The following is a 17447-nucleotide window of genomic DNA, read 5'->3' on the forward strand; positions in this document are numbered from 1 at the left end:
AACTGACCCCTCCGCCCCCCAACCCACATTAACCCCCATATATCAATTTCCTCTAGATGTTCCCCCTCACACAACAAGAGGTAACTGGACTCTTTGCCTCGGTTGGTCAGTGCGCACATGAAACAGAACAACACAATGGGCTATTCATTAAAGCAGCGAAACGCAAAGACACACACCAACGCACACATATTCACAACTCTGCTCATACCCACAGACGTTCATCCATTCATTTAAGAATAGAAAACGGCCTCCTTCCCCAGCTGCAGTACATTATTGAACCCAAATACACCATTTAAACACTTTTTTTTTTTTTTTTTTGCAGCTTTCTATCGGTAAAATGAAACCCTGTTGTGATTCTGTACGCTATTCTCACACTGTTCTTCCTTCAGGGTTGGAAAATGAACAAGGATCGATCAGTATCTTGTTAATATCTCCTCTTTTGTTTTTTTTTTTTTGTCAGAGGAAGCCAAGCTAGAGTTACTGCAAAAAAGGCAGTCTTGATTACATTAGTAATGACTTAATAACTGTTATGTTAATAGTGCACCGGATCCACAAGGGTTGGCTGATCCACTTCAGTGAGGGCACTTAGAGACTCACCTGCTTTGTCCCACGCAGGTGCATGAGAGAAAAGAAGACAGCCCAACACAGAGAGGTAGAGTCAGAGCCACTCTGATGTAAGCAACTTTCAAAAATATATATATCTAGATTTAGATTTACTGAATAAAATTAGTGCAACAATTTAAATATATTTAATTTGGGTACATTTCGATCACTACTTCAGACCAGAAACGACGTCAGTTTAAACGTTTAAAAGTTGAATAAATTGTTGAAATGCACAGCAATTGCCAAAGTTTACCTACTTAATGCAGGCTGAGATCCAAAATTAAGCATTAAGATCAAAGTTTGTTCATGTTAAAAAGCAACAAGTGTTGATTTGTGACGAGGCCATAAAATAGCTTTGAACTTCTTAAAGCTATTCCGAAGAGATGTATTTATTTTTCCCTGACAACAAAAGCTAAGGTGTAGCAGTGAGCTTTTAAACTCCATCAGGTAACAAATTTATAGTTGACAAGCTTGACATTAACAACAGCACTGCAGCAAAGCAAGTTAGGCACAAAATGCTACTAAATTAGTAATACATATTTGTGAAATGTCTATTGTTTGCGCATTTTCAAGCTCTTCTATAGAGGAGGCATGTGAACAGTTTATCCTGATGTCTAGGATGTGGCCTTAATTTGTGTTAGCGCTTTGCTAACACGGGTTGTGGAGATTAGGTTATTGACATGGAAATACAAATTTCAAATCTGTTCTAATAACCTTTTCAACAAAAATTAGCACAGAGATCAGTGGCTCATCTTGCTAGCAAATCTGGGTTGTGAATTAGCACTGTGGCTAAATAGCAAGCGTAAAAAGTTACTGAAAGATTACTTTTTTTAAAAGATTTAAAAGTAATCTTTTAAATGGATTCTAGGAAGATACCACATGTGTGATGACTCCCTCAGGGGTAAGAAGCAGCTCGTCAGACTTTAGCGGTAGCGCTATTGCTAAATTTTTAAAGCTGGATACAAATGGAGGTTCTTGTCCTAAAACAGAAACGCTCAGCCACAAGGCAAATACTAGTTCTTTATATTTACTACGTTTATTTCTTCATTTATTTTTGCAACATATATATATATATATATATATATATATATATATATATATATATATATATATATATATATATATATATATATATATATATATATATATATATATATATATATATATATATATATATATATATATATATATATATATATAAAAATCTGCTTTACTGCTGAGAATAACTATTGTTGACTAAATCCTTTACAATGGTGCTCAACATATCAAGGTGGGATTTATTTCCAAAAACAATACCTTAATGTTGAAAGAATCGAACCGTTATTGATAGTTACGTTTACAAATTATTCTGAGTTTTAATACCTAATATTCACAACTTCCCGAAATCTCTTCCTATAGTGTACAGATACTGCAGGGACATCATCAGAAACCACTTTTGATGAACTGAGTTAAGATTGTATTTGTTTATTTATTTAGACTAAATTTATGTGAAAAGAAATATGAAAATATGATGAAACGGATCTCAGGAATAGGTGTGCCTTCGTGTTAATAACTAAGAAAAAGTACTGACAACAATGACTGTTCCTTTAGGCCGGCCCACAACATCTATAGGTCACATGGTCACAGAGAACGACCTGCTGGCAAACAGACTGCTGGTCTACTGGTTCAGTTTGCAAATATGCATCATATTTTTGCTGAAAACAACAACAACAACAAAACTTTCAGGCAAAACAGAGTGCATCTTATAGAGATCGCCCCTTTAACAAATCTCTTATTGTAAAAAAAAATAAAAAAACCCCTCCACATTTCCATGGAGATATTTTCATAAACTGAAAAAAACTATAGCTCTTTTGTTATTATAGTTTTCTAACTTAAATTATTCTCATATTTTATTAAGAATAATTATAATAATAATAATAGTAATTATTATTATTATTATTATTATTATTATTATTATTATTATTATTATTATTATTATTATTATTATTATTATTACAACAACTTATGGCCTATGTTCCTTCTGAATATTATTTGTGAGAGTTTTGTTTTCAGTGCTGTTCAGATCCTTTTTTTCTTTTAAAAGGAAGGAATTTTTACTGCAATTATATATATATATATATATATATATATATATATATATATATATATATATATATATATATATATATATATATATATAATTCATAATCTAGTTTCTTATGGGTCTTTATAGAGTCAGACTAAAATGTGACGAATTCAAAATTCACATCATTTTTTTTTCAAAGCGCCAGGAATTATGACAATTTCAACACAACGCCTTCCGTCTACTCCATTAGCTCATAAAAAGAGAATTATTCTTCTATTCATCTACAAAATATCAGTTTGTTTACGCCTACGTGTGTGGCACTTTTTAATTTTTTTTCTTCTCAGCCATAACTCCACAAACACGCACCCAAAAGGACTCACAGCAAACGGAGGCCGAGCCGCTCATCCTCAGCTCCATTCTGGACCAAACTCCCGGAGCGGCGCTCCGACGGTCCCCCGGTTCACAGCACCGCGAGGCGGACTGTCCCAGCGCAGCTCCCCGGACCAAGCCGTCCTCCCGGAGGGTCTGTCTCTCCGTGTCAGGGTTGAGTGGCAATGGAAAACAAGACACAAGCCTTTTTTACTATTTTCATTCCGTCTTCTTTTTTTTTCTCCCATTCCGTTAAACAAAACTTCTTTTTGTTCATTTTTTCCTCTTTTAACATGGGGAAGGGGGCGCTCGTTTTTGATCACATGATTAGAATTCACCTGAGATGGAAACACATAAAAGAAAAGGAGGAGAGAGAGGAGGAATAAAGGAGGCACAAGATCATCATTGTTAGGGCCTCTCTTATCAGAGTCAACATTCATTGCTAATGAAAAACGTGGTGAATTTTGGATTGGGGGCCGGTGTGTGTGTCGCATGGCAGAGATACAAGGGGTCATTGTAGCGGGGAACAGCGCTTGTGTTTGTGTCTTAGCGACCCATAATGTCCCCTCTAGTCTCTCCTTTCTGTTTATATACAAGTGATGCTTGATTTCAACGAGCGTTCATGTCTCAGTTTGTTAAAAGGTGCTGATCCAGTTAGAAAACACGATAAGTCTGCATAACGCGTAATGCGCCATGGACACAAAGAGATATTCTGTTATGCTGTAATACAAATAAATAAATAAAATAAAAAGGTAAAGCCCAGACAGAATCTTCAGCAATGAAATGCATTCCGGATGATCTGAGACAGACCAATAGAAAGCAACTCTGTTAGCTACGCCAGCTAATGGTACGCCGCTAGCATTAGCGCATCTTAAAGGTGGAATTCCCAAATTTAGTTGTAAAAAAAAAAAAAAAAAAAAAGCTAATTAAGTTTGAACAAAACTGCCAAAGAAATAAAAAGAAAAAAGGTGCTTTAGCCTAAAATAAAATCTCTCAAGGGTAGCCTAAGAAGCTATTAACCAAACATTCTCAGTAAATATTTTGTCTGCCTGAGAAGGCAGAAATGTTCACCGAAGTTGATTTATTTATTTATTTGTTTATTTGTTTGTTTGTTTATTTTTACAAAATAGGTAACTTCAAATGTGACATTTTTTTAAAGTTCTTAACGTTCTGGTTAAGAAGCTCAGCTTGTTAGCAAGCTATAGCATTAGCGCTAGCATTGACGTTTTGGCACAAATTGGTCAAATCAAGCCAAAATCAGTATATTTATTTAAATTTTTATCTAATTCTAATAAAATACTTCATTTAGCTATATCGCAATAAAATTAAATGTCACAATTCATATAATCCATAGATCTTTAAAGAGACAAGTGCTAATATTTTATGCAACTTTCACTAACTGTCTGGCAGCCATATTGGAAAGTGAACTTTTGACTGCTCAGCAAGCTCTGACGTTTCTAGTTAGAATTCAAGTTTCATGTGACGTTCTTTTCCGGTTGGGAAGTAGGAAAATCCGACTTTCAAGTGCAAAGCGGTGGCCCCATTAGGACGTTTCTTAATGTTTTACTGAATTTATCCATTCACCCTTAATACAATAAATGTGGACAGGCTATTTGTTTTAACATTCTCTGCTGGACACCACAGCTAACAGCAGACTGGGGTAATTAACCTCTAGAACCCGACGGACCCACCGGTGGAACCTCAAGGGTTCTAGAGGTTAATATCTCCAGTTGGATTCTAACAACAAGTGTCGATTAGTTGCCTCAACAGAACGGCTAAGGCTGCTGGAATTTAGCAATTTTTTTGAACACTTCGTGCTCGATTCATATTTTAACCAAGTCAACCCGAGGATTTAATACAAATCTAGAAGTTCTTGGTTGCTGAAAATATTAGTCTGCAGCTCCATGAAAAGCTGGGGACCAACATTTTGAAGCTATTTTTTAGCATAACAAATCGATAAACAACAACTAGCATGTGTGAATCTTATTTCTCAACAAACTAAACTGAACATATGAGACTGTAACGATAGATAGATAGATAGATAGATAGATAGATAGATAGATAGATAGATAGATAGATAGATAGATAGATAGATAGATAGATAGATAGATAGATAGATAGATAGATAGATAGATAGATAGATAGATAGATAGATAGATAGATAGATAGATAGATAGATAGATAGATAGATAGATAGATAGATAGATAGATAGATAGATAGACTTCTCTGAATTTGCATATATGCGCGCTGCGACTTTAAGACCCGTCCCCTGTATCTTTTTCTTTTTTTCCCTGTCTCGTCTTCGCACAAGGGGCTCTTTAAGCCCTGGCACGGACACACAGAGCCAGCATTCATTCTCGGGCTGCGAGCGAGGGGGCTGGGGAGCGAGCGTCACTTTGGAGACTCGGGAACTCACGGATCCTCGTGCTAAACCGGCGACCTCCTTTTCTCATTCCCGAAGTAAGGCGCTCAGTATTTCCAACTCTTTTTGGTCTCTGCTGGCGGCGGCCGCTCTGGCTCCGCGATTTGATCGTTTTCTCCTCTTCACAATTAGAAATGTAATGTCATCGTTTTGATTGCTGATAAAGAGTTATGGAGTAGTTTGGTTTGTTTCGTGTTTTGTTTGACGTTTTAACATGTTTTGCTCTGAATGGTTTTTAAGTCCTGTTTCATTATTATTAAGATTCCTGAAATCATTAGAGCGACAAGTGCTTCTGTTGCAGATGGATTTCTTGATTACAACGTCGACCATTTATTTTGTTTTTATTAATTTATACCCTTTTTTGAAAACTATTTAAAAATGTGGCCTATATTCGACTGTTTGCGCACTGTTTAAAATCATATTTTGTTCTTTTATTGTGGTATGTTGCAGCTTGGATGAACCTAACATAGGAAACAAACAAAACAAAACAAAGTTTTTGTTTGTGTCGGAGCTCGCTGCAAAGTTTTGTAGCGAGCAAATTAAGGCCAACTCATTGGCCAGTCAGGCGGTGATAACGAGATCCCGTCCCCCAAAATTCATTATGCCCAGTAAATGTGTTTAATAGACTATTGAAAACCAGCAGTAGATTCTAAAGTTTTCCTTTTTTCTCTCTCCAGAACACAATGCTGACAATCTGACAATAAATACGAAACACAAACCACCAAACTGTGGCGCTATGCATGTCGTTTGGTACCTTTTACGCACGGCTTTTACGCACTGAAATCTCTTGGGACCTAATGACAGCCTGCTAATTGGGACTTGTAGTCCAGGTGGTCAGCGAGTTTCCAGACGTTGGACAGGTGGTGGAGCTTCATTCGCCCGTTTTCTGGAAACGAATACCGCCGACACCCGCTAATTAAATGCTACTTTTCGTAACACATTTATCGAGAGATACGGTTAATGCATCCACCTATACTGTTAACGAGAGGAGTCCATTTCACTGAGAGAACGATTGTAGACCTTTGTCTCGCTTTACAAAAGCGCTGTCTAGTTTGCTAACACGTAAAGGAAACGCACGCGCACGAGGTTTATGTTTCCAGGGCCAGTCGCCAAGTCTTTACCGCTTTCAGTAAATAATAATATTTAGCGAAAAAAATAAAAACGAAAACCACAGTGTGACTTAATTAAAGGCGTGTTGCTATGCAAAAATGCTTACATTATTTAAAATTTTGTAATCCACCTTAGGAACTTTTAAAAAAACTTTTGACTTTATGTGGTTTGTACTTTCAAATCAGCTCATTTTTAGTCCCACGTTAAAGCAGTGTCCATTTAAAATCCTAGAACGAACAAAGACCATTTCTCATTTTAATAATTTCAATTATTAATTTCACATTGTTTCTGCATGGTTGGCTAAAAGATTGAGTGGAGAAAAAAACGAGAAATGAATTAAGAAGCAAATAATAAGTCAAGGAATTCAATTCTAAATTCTTCTAAATCATGAAATTAATTTTTATGAAGAACATCGTGTATGCTTTCTGGAAAGTTAGGCAAATTTAAAGGCGCTGGGGCATCCACTAGGTGGCGCAACAGCTTGTTTGCGGGGTTGGCAGCAACATTTTATGTAGAATACTGTAGAACATTGTTGTATAGCTTTACCGAACTGTTGCAATGAAGATATTTTTTTCTGTTATTTCAACTTGGCTTTAAAATGTATACAGGCAATGGAGAAAATGTACACACAGGCACAATATCTTTTTTGATTATAAATTTAAGAGTGGGAAGGGCAAGTTTTAATGAATTTTACTATTTATTTATTTGGTTATGTTGCTGTGATTATTTTTGTTTTCTTTGGCCGGGCCCCCATTAGGTCTAATTTTTACGGAATGTTCTGGAGACGCCCATGCTCAGGTTACACCAACACTAGTGAAATAATAGTAATAATAATAATAATAATAATAATAATAATAATAATAATAATAATAATAATAATAATAATAAAAATAATAATAATAATAATAATAATAATAATAATAACAGAGAACTTTTTCCATATGTGGTGGAATTTCACACGATAAACCAACGGGATTTGCTCAGCTGAATGTTAAACTTAAACAGTTTCTGTTCCAGGTCCTCGCTGTTGGATTTCGACCGCAGGACACCCGCAGGAGAGAGAGAACGGGAAGTCAGAAAGGAAGTGGGACTGGGTGAGTTTGGCACGGACCGCTGTCCATTAGCAGGTAAACTGGGGTCCAAGGTGCGCACTGAGCCGCCTATGATACCAAGAACACGGATGGAAAGAACTTTAATGTGGAACCCTCACAGAGTTTTGCAACGCAGGCTCAGAGTAGAGACAGACTGGCAGTTTATATTGTAACTTCATTGGAGGCCAAAGAGACAGAAAGCAGAGCTGCCGCTCGGTGAGTCATTCTAAGCTAAATAGGCAGAAGCCGGAGCCTGACAGGTAGAGCTGAGCTTTCAGGAACAGAGTTTGGTACTCCGGAGGAGAGAGAGAGAGTGTGTCTAAGAGAGAGAAATAGAGAGAGAGAAAGCGAAAGGGGGGCAAAGAAGATGTCCAGAGAGGAGCAGAGCTTTTCAGAGGTGGAGCTCAGTCCCGGCATCTCGGACGACAGCCGCTCCCTGTCCCCGGGTCATTCCTCCAGCGCGGCAGGTGGAATCGACTCGCCTCTCTGCGGGCAGGAGCCGCAGCTGACGGCTCTGGACGACGCCTCGGCGGGCTGCTCCTCCGTCAGGTCCGACGACGAGGACGAGCGCTTCCCCGCCGGCATCCGCGAGGCGGTGAGTCAGGTGCTCAACTGCTACGACTGGACCATCGTGCCGATGCCCGTCCGCGTGAGCGCCGGAAGCAAGAGCAAGTCGCACGTGAAGAGGCCAATGAACGCCTTCATGGTGTGGGCGCAGGCCGCGCGGAGGAAACTGGCCGACCAGCATCCCCACCTGCACAACGCGGAGCTCAGCAAGACCCTGGGGAAGCTGTGGAGGTGAGGGGCCCACACCGCGCTGCTGGTGTTTTATGTTACTGTGTTGAGTTTTTGTGGGATCATGAACTTCTCAATATTTTTTAATTTCTTACTAAGTCTACTTATATGGAACGTTTTCTGTTTACTTTCCCTGAACTTACCAGGAACTACTTTCTCTGGACTTCCAGATGTTTCTATATATTCTCCAATATCAGGAAAATGACAGTCCAAAGTGCTAAAAACGAACTGAATTTCTTTTCTTAATTCGAAAAATGTTTCACATCTAGCCTGAAAGCATTCTTTAGTTCTAATTATAGGCTCATAAGTTGTATTTAAATCTTTTTTTTTTTTTTTGTTTTTTATCCTGAATGGTCGTTAAATGTTGTAACTTATCCAAGGTTCTTCAAAGAGTTGTTGTAGATGCTGATGGCAGTGGAAAGGAAGAAACTCCTGTAGCAGTCTGTGTTACAGGAAATGTGTCAGAGCTGCTCTCCATCATGCTGCCACCTTAAGGTGTGCAATTCTGAAATACTCTAGAATTGTAATAGATGAAAGTCTATTAAGTAGTTGATGAAAGTCGCTAGGAAGTTTCTGGAAAGCAACCACAAAGTTAAGTAGAAGCTCCTGCAAGTTGCCAAAAGCAAACTCTTAAGTTCTAGGAATCTACAGGACCTGTTACGTAGCGGCACCAGCAAAAAAAACAAGCAAACATTAATTTCAAAAAAGCCATATGAAGCACTGAAACAGAAATGTGCATGAAGCATTTGGATTCGCCAGTTATCAGGAAAAGGGATGATCTACGTGTTTTTTAATATCCCGTGGTAAAAGCTGCAGTGGTGTATAGTTTGTAAGGTTATCCAGCTTGTTTTACGTGTCACAGATTCCATTTACATTTGGCCAAACAAAGACACTGAAAGTGACTTGGTCAGTCCTGTTGACAATCTCCAATCACCCACCTTTACATTTAATTTTGTGAATTTTTTTTTTTTTTTACTACTCACTTTTTTAGCAACAATATTAGGTTGTTCAGATGGAAGGCCAACTTGTGTTTTCTGTCTGTTCAACTATTTTTTGCTTTGGGGAGAGGCTGCAAATACTTATTAATTTTCCTCTTGCCACATAAAGATACATGCTATGCTTATTTATGAATAAAGAAACAGTCCAACACTCACTTTTTTTTCTAGTTAGCTTGTATTATCCCAAAGCATCACTTAGGAACACAGCTCCACCGTTAGCATTTTGTTGGCCTCGTTTAGACACAGCTCACCAACCTACTTCCATCATGATCACATGACCATGGCAAAACATTGTCAAGGGTTTTATCCTCTGTTAAAAGAGGGATTTAAAATATCACTACATGTTTATTTCAAAACTTTGAACTGAAACCAAACGTTATCCCCAGAAATCATATTCTAAATTTCATGCTGTATCCAGTAGCTGAGAATGGTTTTCTAGATGCTCATCTTCACATGCAAACACCTTACTAAAGTTTCCTTTGGACAGCTAAGTGTGATCGCAATACTCAATTCAAGGCATAAAGGTCACCAAAGTTAAAGGAATTAAACTTGATCGGATCAAATATTAATCAGATAAAAGTTGACCTTGGGCTCAGTCAGGATGAGTTAATTGGTCCTGGAACACGATAAAGAGGGAGGCTAAGGGAGGTCAGGGGTTTCTCATGCCATCCCCCTTCCAGTCGTAGTGATAGAAGGAGCTCAGTTCCGTGTTCACAGACAGGATGTGACCGTGGCCTTTTTATTTCATTACTGTCCCGCAGTCAAAAGCCCCCTGGCAGGCAGATCAGTGGTGCACTTGGATTAAATTAAGCTATCTGGGGGGAAAACAAAGAGAAAACGACACTCAGCACAGTTTGTTAAAATGCAAAAGCACATTATCACACATTTATCTGAAGTAGATCGTATTTGAATCGACTTGTCCTTATGGTGTACAGTGATTCTCAAAAGTGATTCTAATAAAGGAAAACAAACTACAGCATCACCGTGTGTTTATATTTTTTATTTTAAGGCTCACCTTCCAGACAAACACTGACCCTAAATGCCCTGACCTCCGATTAGGACTGGACTGCATGGAATTAAAGTCTTATCACGAAATTTTGACAATAAGAAATATTTATTACACTGTCTTTTAGGTAACCATATGACTATAATTGTGTGTCACAGCAATTATCGCCCCACAAACACAAATACGGCTCTTCAAAAACATCTATATTTCTAATGTGTTTCTTTAGGACTCCAGTCACATTAAGAAATGCAATTTGTATCACTAAACTGCACATGGTATTTGCATTTTCAAATTTACTAGTATTTATTTATGCTTTCATGGAACAAACAAATATAATAAAAACATCAAACTCGACAATAAAGGCAGTTTTGGGAGGGTTTAAACATCATTAATTGGGATTTACCATAAGAGTGATAAATCAAAAATCACATGATGATAAGACATTTATCACGATAAATGATAAACGATACAAAGAGGGATAGGAAGACATTTCAGTCTCTACATGTGCAAAGCTGGTAGAGAAATATCCCAAAAGACATTTGAGTGAAATGCAACTAAGGTCAAAAAGTTTAAAATGAAGACCCATATCTGACTTTGCTAATTTATAGTGCTATGTAAAGTTCTTTGAAATTCTATAGGCGTATCCAATGTAGGATTGATTGCATAGCATTTATTTTTGTAAGCATCCCTTTAAATCTCTTCTTCTTGTCCAAGGCTTCTCAATGAGAGTGACAAGCGACCGTTCATCGAGGAGGCCGAGAGGCTGAGGAAGCAGCACAAGAAGGATTACCCGGACTACAAATACCAGCCGCGACGCCGCAAAAACGGGAAGGTCGGCTCCGGGTCAGGAAGTGAGGCCGATGGCCATTTGGAGGGTGAGGTCAGCCACAGCCAACCGCACTACAAGGGGCTCCAGCTGGAAGTGGCCCACAGCGGGGGAGCTGAGTCACCTCTGGCTGATGGGCAACACCCTCATGCTGCAGGTGGGCTGCAGGCTCCCTCCTGTTGATACCCCCCAGATACCGTCTCTGTCACACTGTTAGAGTGTTTCCACACTTGACAATCCGGTAGACTCGGCTGAATTACATTTTCAGCTGGTGCGATTTGCGTTCACACCGCACTGTCAGATAAAACAAACATTTTGAAAAACCTGTTTCCCTCCCCGCCTGCGGGGGCACTGCACCGAGAACCACTAGAGGAAACAGTATGAAAACCTCTGAAGAAGACACGGAGTACAACTTCCTTCTTTGTGAAATGTAAACAAAAATGTAGCATTAGATTTTAGCAGTTGTAGGATTTCTCTTTTGAGTTTTTAAATGAACACAAACCATTTCATCCACTAGCGATAGACACATGTGTTTTGGTTGCATTTACCAAGAATACCCTACGTTATAATCTACTTCCTGCTTTTGGAGGTCCACCCATGCAATCGGACCAGAGTTCACTTTTTTGGACTTTTATCAGAGTTCAATTGTGCATCCATACATCCCCAAATGAATTGAACTTTCTAGGCAAATGAACTGGAGTCCAATAAAAATGGACTGAACAGGGACTGTATGAATTCACCCTTAGATTCAACTGCAAAAGAAGGCACAGTGTTTGGTAAATGTTTTTAGTCTGCAAAACTAAAAATGGGGTAACAATCTTACTGTGTGTCTACAGGTCAGAGCCACAGTCCTCCCACACCTCCCACCACCCCCAAGACCGAACTTCAGTCTGGAAAGACAGGAGATGGTAAGAGGGAGGGAGCTGGGAATGGCGGCACGCGGGGGACAATGGGAGCGGAAGGCGTTCCTGGATCTGGAAAACCTCACATTGACTTTGGTAACGTGGACATTGGTGAGATAAGCCATGAGGTGATGGCCAACATGGAGCCGTTTGATGTCAATGAGTTTGACCAGTACCTTCCCCCCAACGGGCATCCAGGGGTTGGTGCAGCAGCAGGAGGAGCTGCAGCCTCTCCGGCCTCTGCGTTTGCCTACGGTATTTCGTCGGCTTTGGCTGCAGCCAGCGGTCACTCCGCAGCTTGGCTCTCCAAGCAGCAGCAGCCGCAGCAACATCACAGCTCCCCACTCGGCTCAGATCCATACAAGGCACAGATTAAGAGCGAGGCCGAAGGTTCCGGGTCTCACTTTGCAGAAGGAGCTTCAGCAGGCGCCCACGTCACCTACACGCCGCTCAGCCTTCCCCACTATAGCTCTGCTTTCCCCTCGTTGGCCTCAAGGGCTCAGTTTGCAGAATATGCCGACCACCAGCCTTCGGGGACGTACTACAGCCACTCCGGCCAGTCTTCGGGGTTGTACTCTGCCTTCTCTTACATGGGGCCTTCACAGAGGCCTCTTTACACTGCCATCACTGACCCAACCAGTGCGTCGCAGTCGCACAGCCCTACGCAGTGGGAGCAGCCCGTCTACACAACATTGTCGCGGCCATGACAGACAGCCAGAGCAGAAAGCGCCGGTGCAGGTTCAGCCCCAGTGTCAGACCAAAGCAGGAGAGGCGACTCTGTTTGCTACGCCAGAGATAGAAGTGCTCTGGTCTGGGGGGAGTGGGCCGGCACTGGGGAAGTCGGCTGGAGACCCAGAGGGGGAAACACCTTCTGATCTCGGCCAGGTGGAGCGGATGCTGTTACAGCACACGACTGAGTACCGAATGTGGAGCTTTTAATCGAGTTTAAGTCGCCGCCGGCACTCGGTGTAGGAGTCTGGGATTGTAATACCTTGGTAATGCAAAGAAAAGCATCCACCCAATAGGACTGCAGCAGAGTTTCTGACACTTCAAACATCGAAGCTGAGCATGGCATCGTGTTCCCGTTGGTGTGGAAGCTTCACGTGAATTACAGCTGGCACATTGTCTTTTACAAGCCTCTTCCACTGTAGTAAGGTCTTGATCAGGGTTTGAATGGTGTGACTAAATGCAAGCCAAATTCTTTTTGTTACGAAACGCATCAAATGCCACACAAACCAAGGGCCAATTACTTCGTCGGCTCTCCACTCCAACTCAGGATTGACCTTTAATTACACAAAAAAACCTAGAAAGCAGGATTCTACTCAGCTTAGACATTAAGATATGTAAATCTGACGTCTCTTTATAAACAACATGAACAGTTAGACAAAGTGCGTTGTATATCTACACAAAACCAACTTTACAACTTCACACTATCATCGAGAAAGACGACGCAGTGCATGTGAAGCTATAAATGCACCTGTCATTTATTTATGTAAACTTTATGTAAGCTGACCAAAGTTTTATGACCAAAACTTTTGATGTTTTCTAAAGAAGAAACAGAATTTTTTTTAAAGATGTTTCTCCCAACGTGACATCCGAAACTACCTAAGTAGACCTTTCTTGTCTGTTTTACTGTATAATTTTACTTGTATGTGTCAAAATCAACTTTTGCCTCGTTATTTGTCCATTAGCACTAATTTCGATGATGAATTATTTCTCTGCATGTCGATTAACTATTTTTGTTGGTGGTGGAAGTGGGCCATCGAGAACACATTTCTAGCTCTAACCGTTTGCTCTAATTACACTGTTGAATTTATGTTTGCCATGATGACATAACTACACTGGAAGCCTTCACTGCTGTCTTTGCTTTTGGCTTGAGCGTTATTATTCATTGTTTATGTAAAAGTTCAGTATTCAGTGTTTGACAGGCCAATACTAAGAAGCAGCTGCCACTTGTGTATTAATGCAGTCTTATATTAACTAGAAAAAAAGTGTGTTGCCCTTAATAATGCCCGCTAATAATGGGTGCAGAGGGGCAACAAATTCTAGACTATTTCATGTTCTTATCATTGAGTTTTTAAATTATAACTTTAATGTATCTCTTTCATTTTATGCCTAATCTTTCCTTTTGTAATTCTGACATATCTGCATTTCTGAGGACCTAATTAACCCTAAACAGAGGTCAAATAATAATAAAAAAAATAATTTGCCATGTCTTGTTAGTATCACCATTTTACAGCATATCCAAGCTGTTTATTGTCATTCTCTATCTAAGCTGTTTGTGCTTATTTGAACATTTACCTTCGCAATGAGAGACTGAGGTGTTTTCTGAGTGCTGCACTTCTTATTTATGTGTGTGTTTTGTATTATTTTGCACTGTTTTTTCTCTTTGTTATGACTCATTTTACTGATATGGTTTGTGTTTATGTTTTTTAGAAGCAGAGTATGGCTCAACTACATAAAAACAGGAACTAAAAGCCTTAACATGTGAAAATGTGCTGTGCTCCTTTACTTTCTACTGGAATAAAGCTATTCGTCTGCTTGGACGTAACACTGCCTCTTTAATTATTTCTGTAATAAAACCTGTTTAACTGACCATAAACTAAGAAAAAAGTCAAATACAAACTAATACCACAGTTACATGGCAAATTGAGTTGCCTGATCTAAATGCCATTATTTGAAACAGAAAAGTAACATATATATATATATCTGGACACCAAGGCGTTAAGAGAGGCTACTGCTGAGAACTGCGTCATCTGTGAGCGCTTTGGGACGGGTGAGGCAAACACCCCGGGTAACACCCGCGATTTATTTAGATGAGTTACGGCGATATCTTCTTTTACGTCACACTCTCCAGTAGCAGAAGATTAAGTTAGCAACCTATTTGCTTTGTTTGTATGAGTAAAATCGATGCGTTCGATACATTTGAAACAAGATTTTACTCACAATTCTAGTGATCTTGGGCGCCCCCTGCTGGTGTGGCGACCCATAGCAGCTGCTTAGTTCACTTCAAAGTTAAAGTATTATGTTTTCAAGGCACATAGTGCTAATTCATAGCATAATCAAGTAGCTATGTCACCTTCAGTTGTTACAAATGCTCATATATAGAGCATTTGTAATACAAATGCTCTATATATGAAAAATGATTTAAAATAAATTTTACTTCCTGATTAATGCTTTGAAATCAGGTCTCTGTCACTTTAAAAATTCCTGCTCTTTCTGAAACCAAGAAGTTATCTGTTTTTCAATTAATAATTGCATTGTATTTCCACAGCAGAATGACACTAAAAGTACCAACAATATATTTTAGATCTATTTTTCTAATTTGTTTTTCCCGCAGACGACCAGCATAAATTTAGAAAATGCATCAATTTATGCAAAAGTTATGCATATGCAGATATTTACCAAAAACATGAATTGTCTTTCATGGAAAAAAGAAAATGTCATGAAACATTAACTGTTTCAATTTAGCTGAACTGAGGGATAAAATTCCTCCTTGGATTGTAAATGTTGCACATCCTATTCTGCTGAGTCAATAGAGGCACCTGAGTTGTGAATCGCTGAGGCTCTTCCAAAGCTAACATGGGCCTTTCGGCTATTTCTCTGTTTATTGCTCTCCCTAACTTGAAACTGCTGTGGTAAAAGAGGGAAGTATAAATATTAAATCCAAAATTTCCTCCAAGTTGACTCACATGAGAGATTCAATAAAGTCAAGACCCTAATTGCAATCCTTGTAATTTTCTCTGGCTTTTTTTTAATTTTTTTTATGAATTAATCAATTAATTTTATTTTTATTGAAGGTATAAAAGCTGGCGATAAATATTGAACAGAAGTAGCCAGTTTACTCCGGCTGATAAACAGGTTTGCTAACTGTCCCGACGAGACTTTCTGCTCCTCACCACGCGCATGCAAAGCAGCCAAACAGTCCCTGTGTTGTTGTTGATTTTGTGGGAATGAGTTTGCTGTTCGGGTGGAAACATGCAAGCTGAGGGGGTGGGGGAAGAGAGGAGGTTTTAGAGTTTGCCAGAAATAGGATTACCAGCTTTGTTGCAGAAAAGAATATTTGTGACTCTGGGGAAAAGATCGAAGAATCATCTGCTTAACCAGTGTGTGTGCAGTGGCATCTACAGTGGCGCGAAAATTGTTTGTCCCATCACAAAATGGCTCCTGTTTTTGCGTTGTGGTCACATTTAGTATCAGACAGGAGTTTACTTTCTTACTTACTTCTGCTTACAGATTTTCAGGGCTTTGTGACAGCCAATATAAAACATTATTATTTTTTTGTCCCTTTGTAATTAATGTGGGGGTGTGACCAGTACTGCATTTGGAAGACCCAAGTTTAGGATTCAGAAGCCTTTCTGGAGACGTTGCCTCAGGCTGATGCTGTGCTCGTCTCATGAGAGGGCAGCCCATGTGATGCTCACCCTACCAACAGCTGTGAGGTCATCAGCCCACCTTAAAGCCAGCAAACAAAATGATTTTGTAGCCGAATCTTCATGTTTTGTCCATTAGTTTCCTCAGTTATGGTTGCTACGGTCTCTCTGTGTGGTTTGTTCAGATCAGTCACGATTTCTCTTGGTCACTTGTTGCACTTCAGGAAACGTGATTTTATATTTTCTGATCAGCTGGCCTAAAAACAATGAAACGTATTGAGAATGGCGGACTCGTAATAATCTGGTTTGTTTTGTTGTTTTTTTTAAGTTTTCATCTGCTTTTTTTTTTTTTTTTTTCCCCAGTTATTTTTTATTTTTATTTTATTTAGTCAACCATCAACAACAGTACATTGAACACAGGGACAAAGCAAACATGACATTGGTCTTCTTTTTTTTTCTTCTCCCCTCCTTCCCACTCCCCATCCTGTGGTCCCTTCCTTTACCTTCTATTTATTCTATCCCCTACCCCTCCCCATCCATCCGTACCCGGCTGCAAACAATAGAAACAGCAAAATAAAGTAATAATAATAAAAAAAAGAAATAATAATTATACAGCTGAGGAAACACAATCATGAAAAACCCAGGGGACTAAGACAGAGTACAGAAACATGGACAGCATGTAAAACAGGCGTCCACGCAAGCGTAGGTACACAGATCAAGACAGAACATGGATATTTAAAACTGCACAGGTTGACAATCACTATCGATAGCCAGATTCACAAGGAGCCGCCGGACCGGGGGGACAGGCAACTACAGCAGAGCTGGCTTCTATGCGATTTTCAGGCTCGAGGGAGGGTGTCTTTCAAAATAAGATAATAGAGGGGCC

General features: G+C 39.4%; 1 protein-coding gene across 2 annotated transcripts; it reads left to right on the top strand.

The window, feature by feature from the left end:
- The first annotated feature begins 5374 nt into the window (after window positions 1-5374).
- On the top strand, window positions 5375-14734 carry sox10 (SRY-box transcription factor 10). 2 transcript variants are annotated; one of them, XM_044100617.1, is made up of 4 exons: window positions 5375-5498; window positions 7588-8459; window positions 11175-11443; window positions 12123-14734. In XM_044100617.1, exons 2-4 carry the CDS (start codon window positions 8029-8031, stop codon window positions 12893-12895), a joined length of 1473 nt encoding a protein of 490 aa, XP_043956552.1. In that variant the 5' UTR covers window positions 5375-5498; window positions 7588-8028; the 3' UTR covers window positions 12896-14734. The 2 variants fall into 2 exon arrangements, with proteins under 2 accessions (XP_043956552.1, XP_043956553.1); XM_044100618.1 differs by having other exon boundaries at window positions 11175-11335.
- Window positions 14735-17447: the final 2713 nt, after the last annotated feature.

This window comes from Gambusia affinis, linkage group LG19, assembly GCF_019740435.1.
Source record: "Gambusia affinis linkage group LG19, SWU_Gaff_1.0, whole genome shotgun sequence".
Classification (NCBI taxonomy): Eukaryota; Metazoa; Chordata; class Actinopteri; order Cyprinodontiformes; family Poeciliidae; genus Gambusia; species Gambusia affinis.

Excerpts from the sequence above, each read along its gene's own strand:
- sox10 (XM_044100617.1), top strand. The coding sequence starts at position 8,029 with ATGTCCAGAGAGGAGCAGAGCTTTTCAGAGGTGGAGCTCAGTCCCGGC. Across the intron at positions 8,460-11,174 it reads ACCCTGGGGAAGCTGTGGAG|GCTTCTCAATGAGAGTGACA; the intron begins GTGAGGGGCCCA and ends TTCTTGTCCAAG. Across the intron at positions 11,444-12,122 it reads GCAACACCCTCATGCTGCAG|GTCAGAGCCACAGTCCTCCC; the intron begins GTGGGCTGCAGG and ends GTGTGTCTACAG.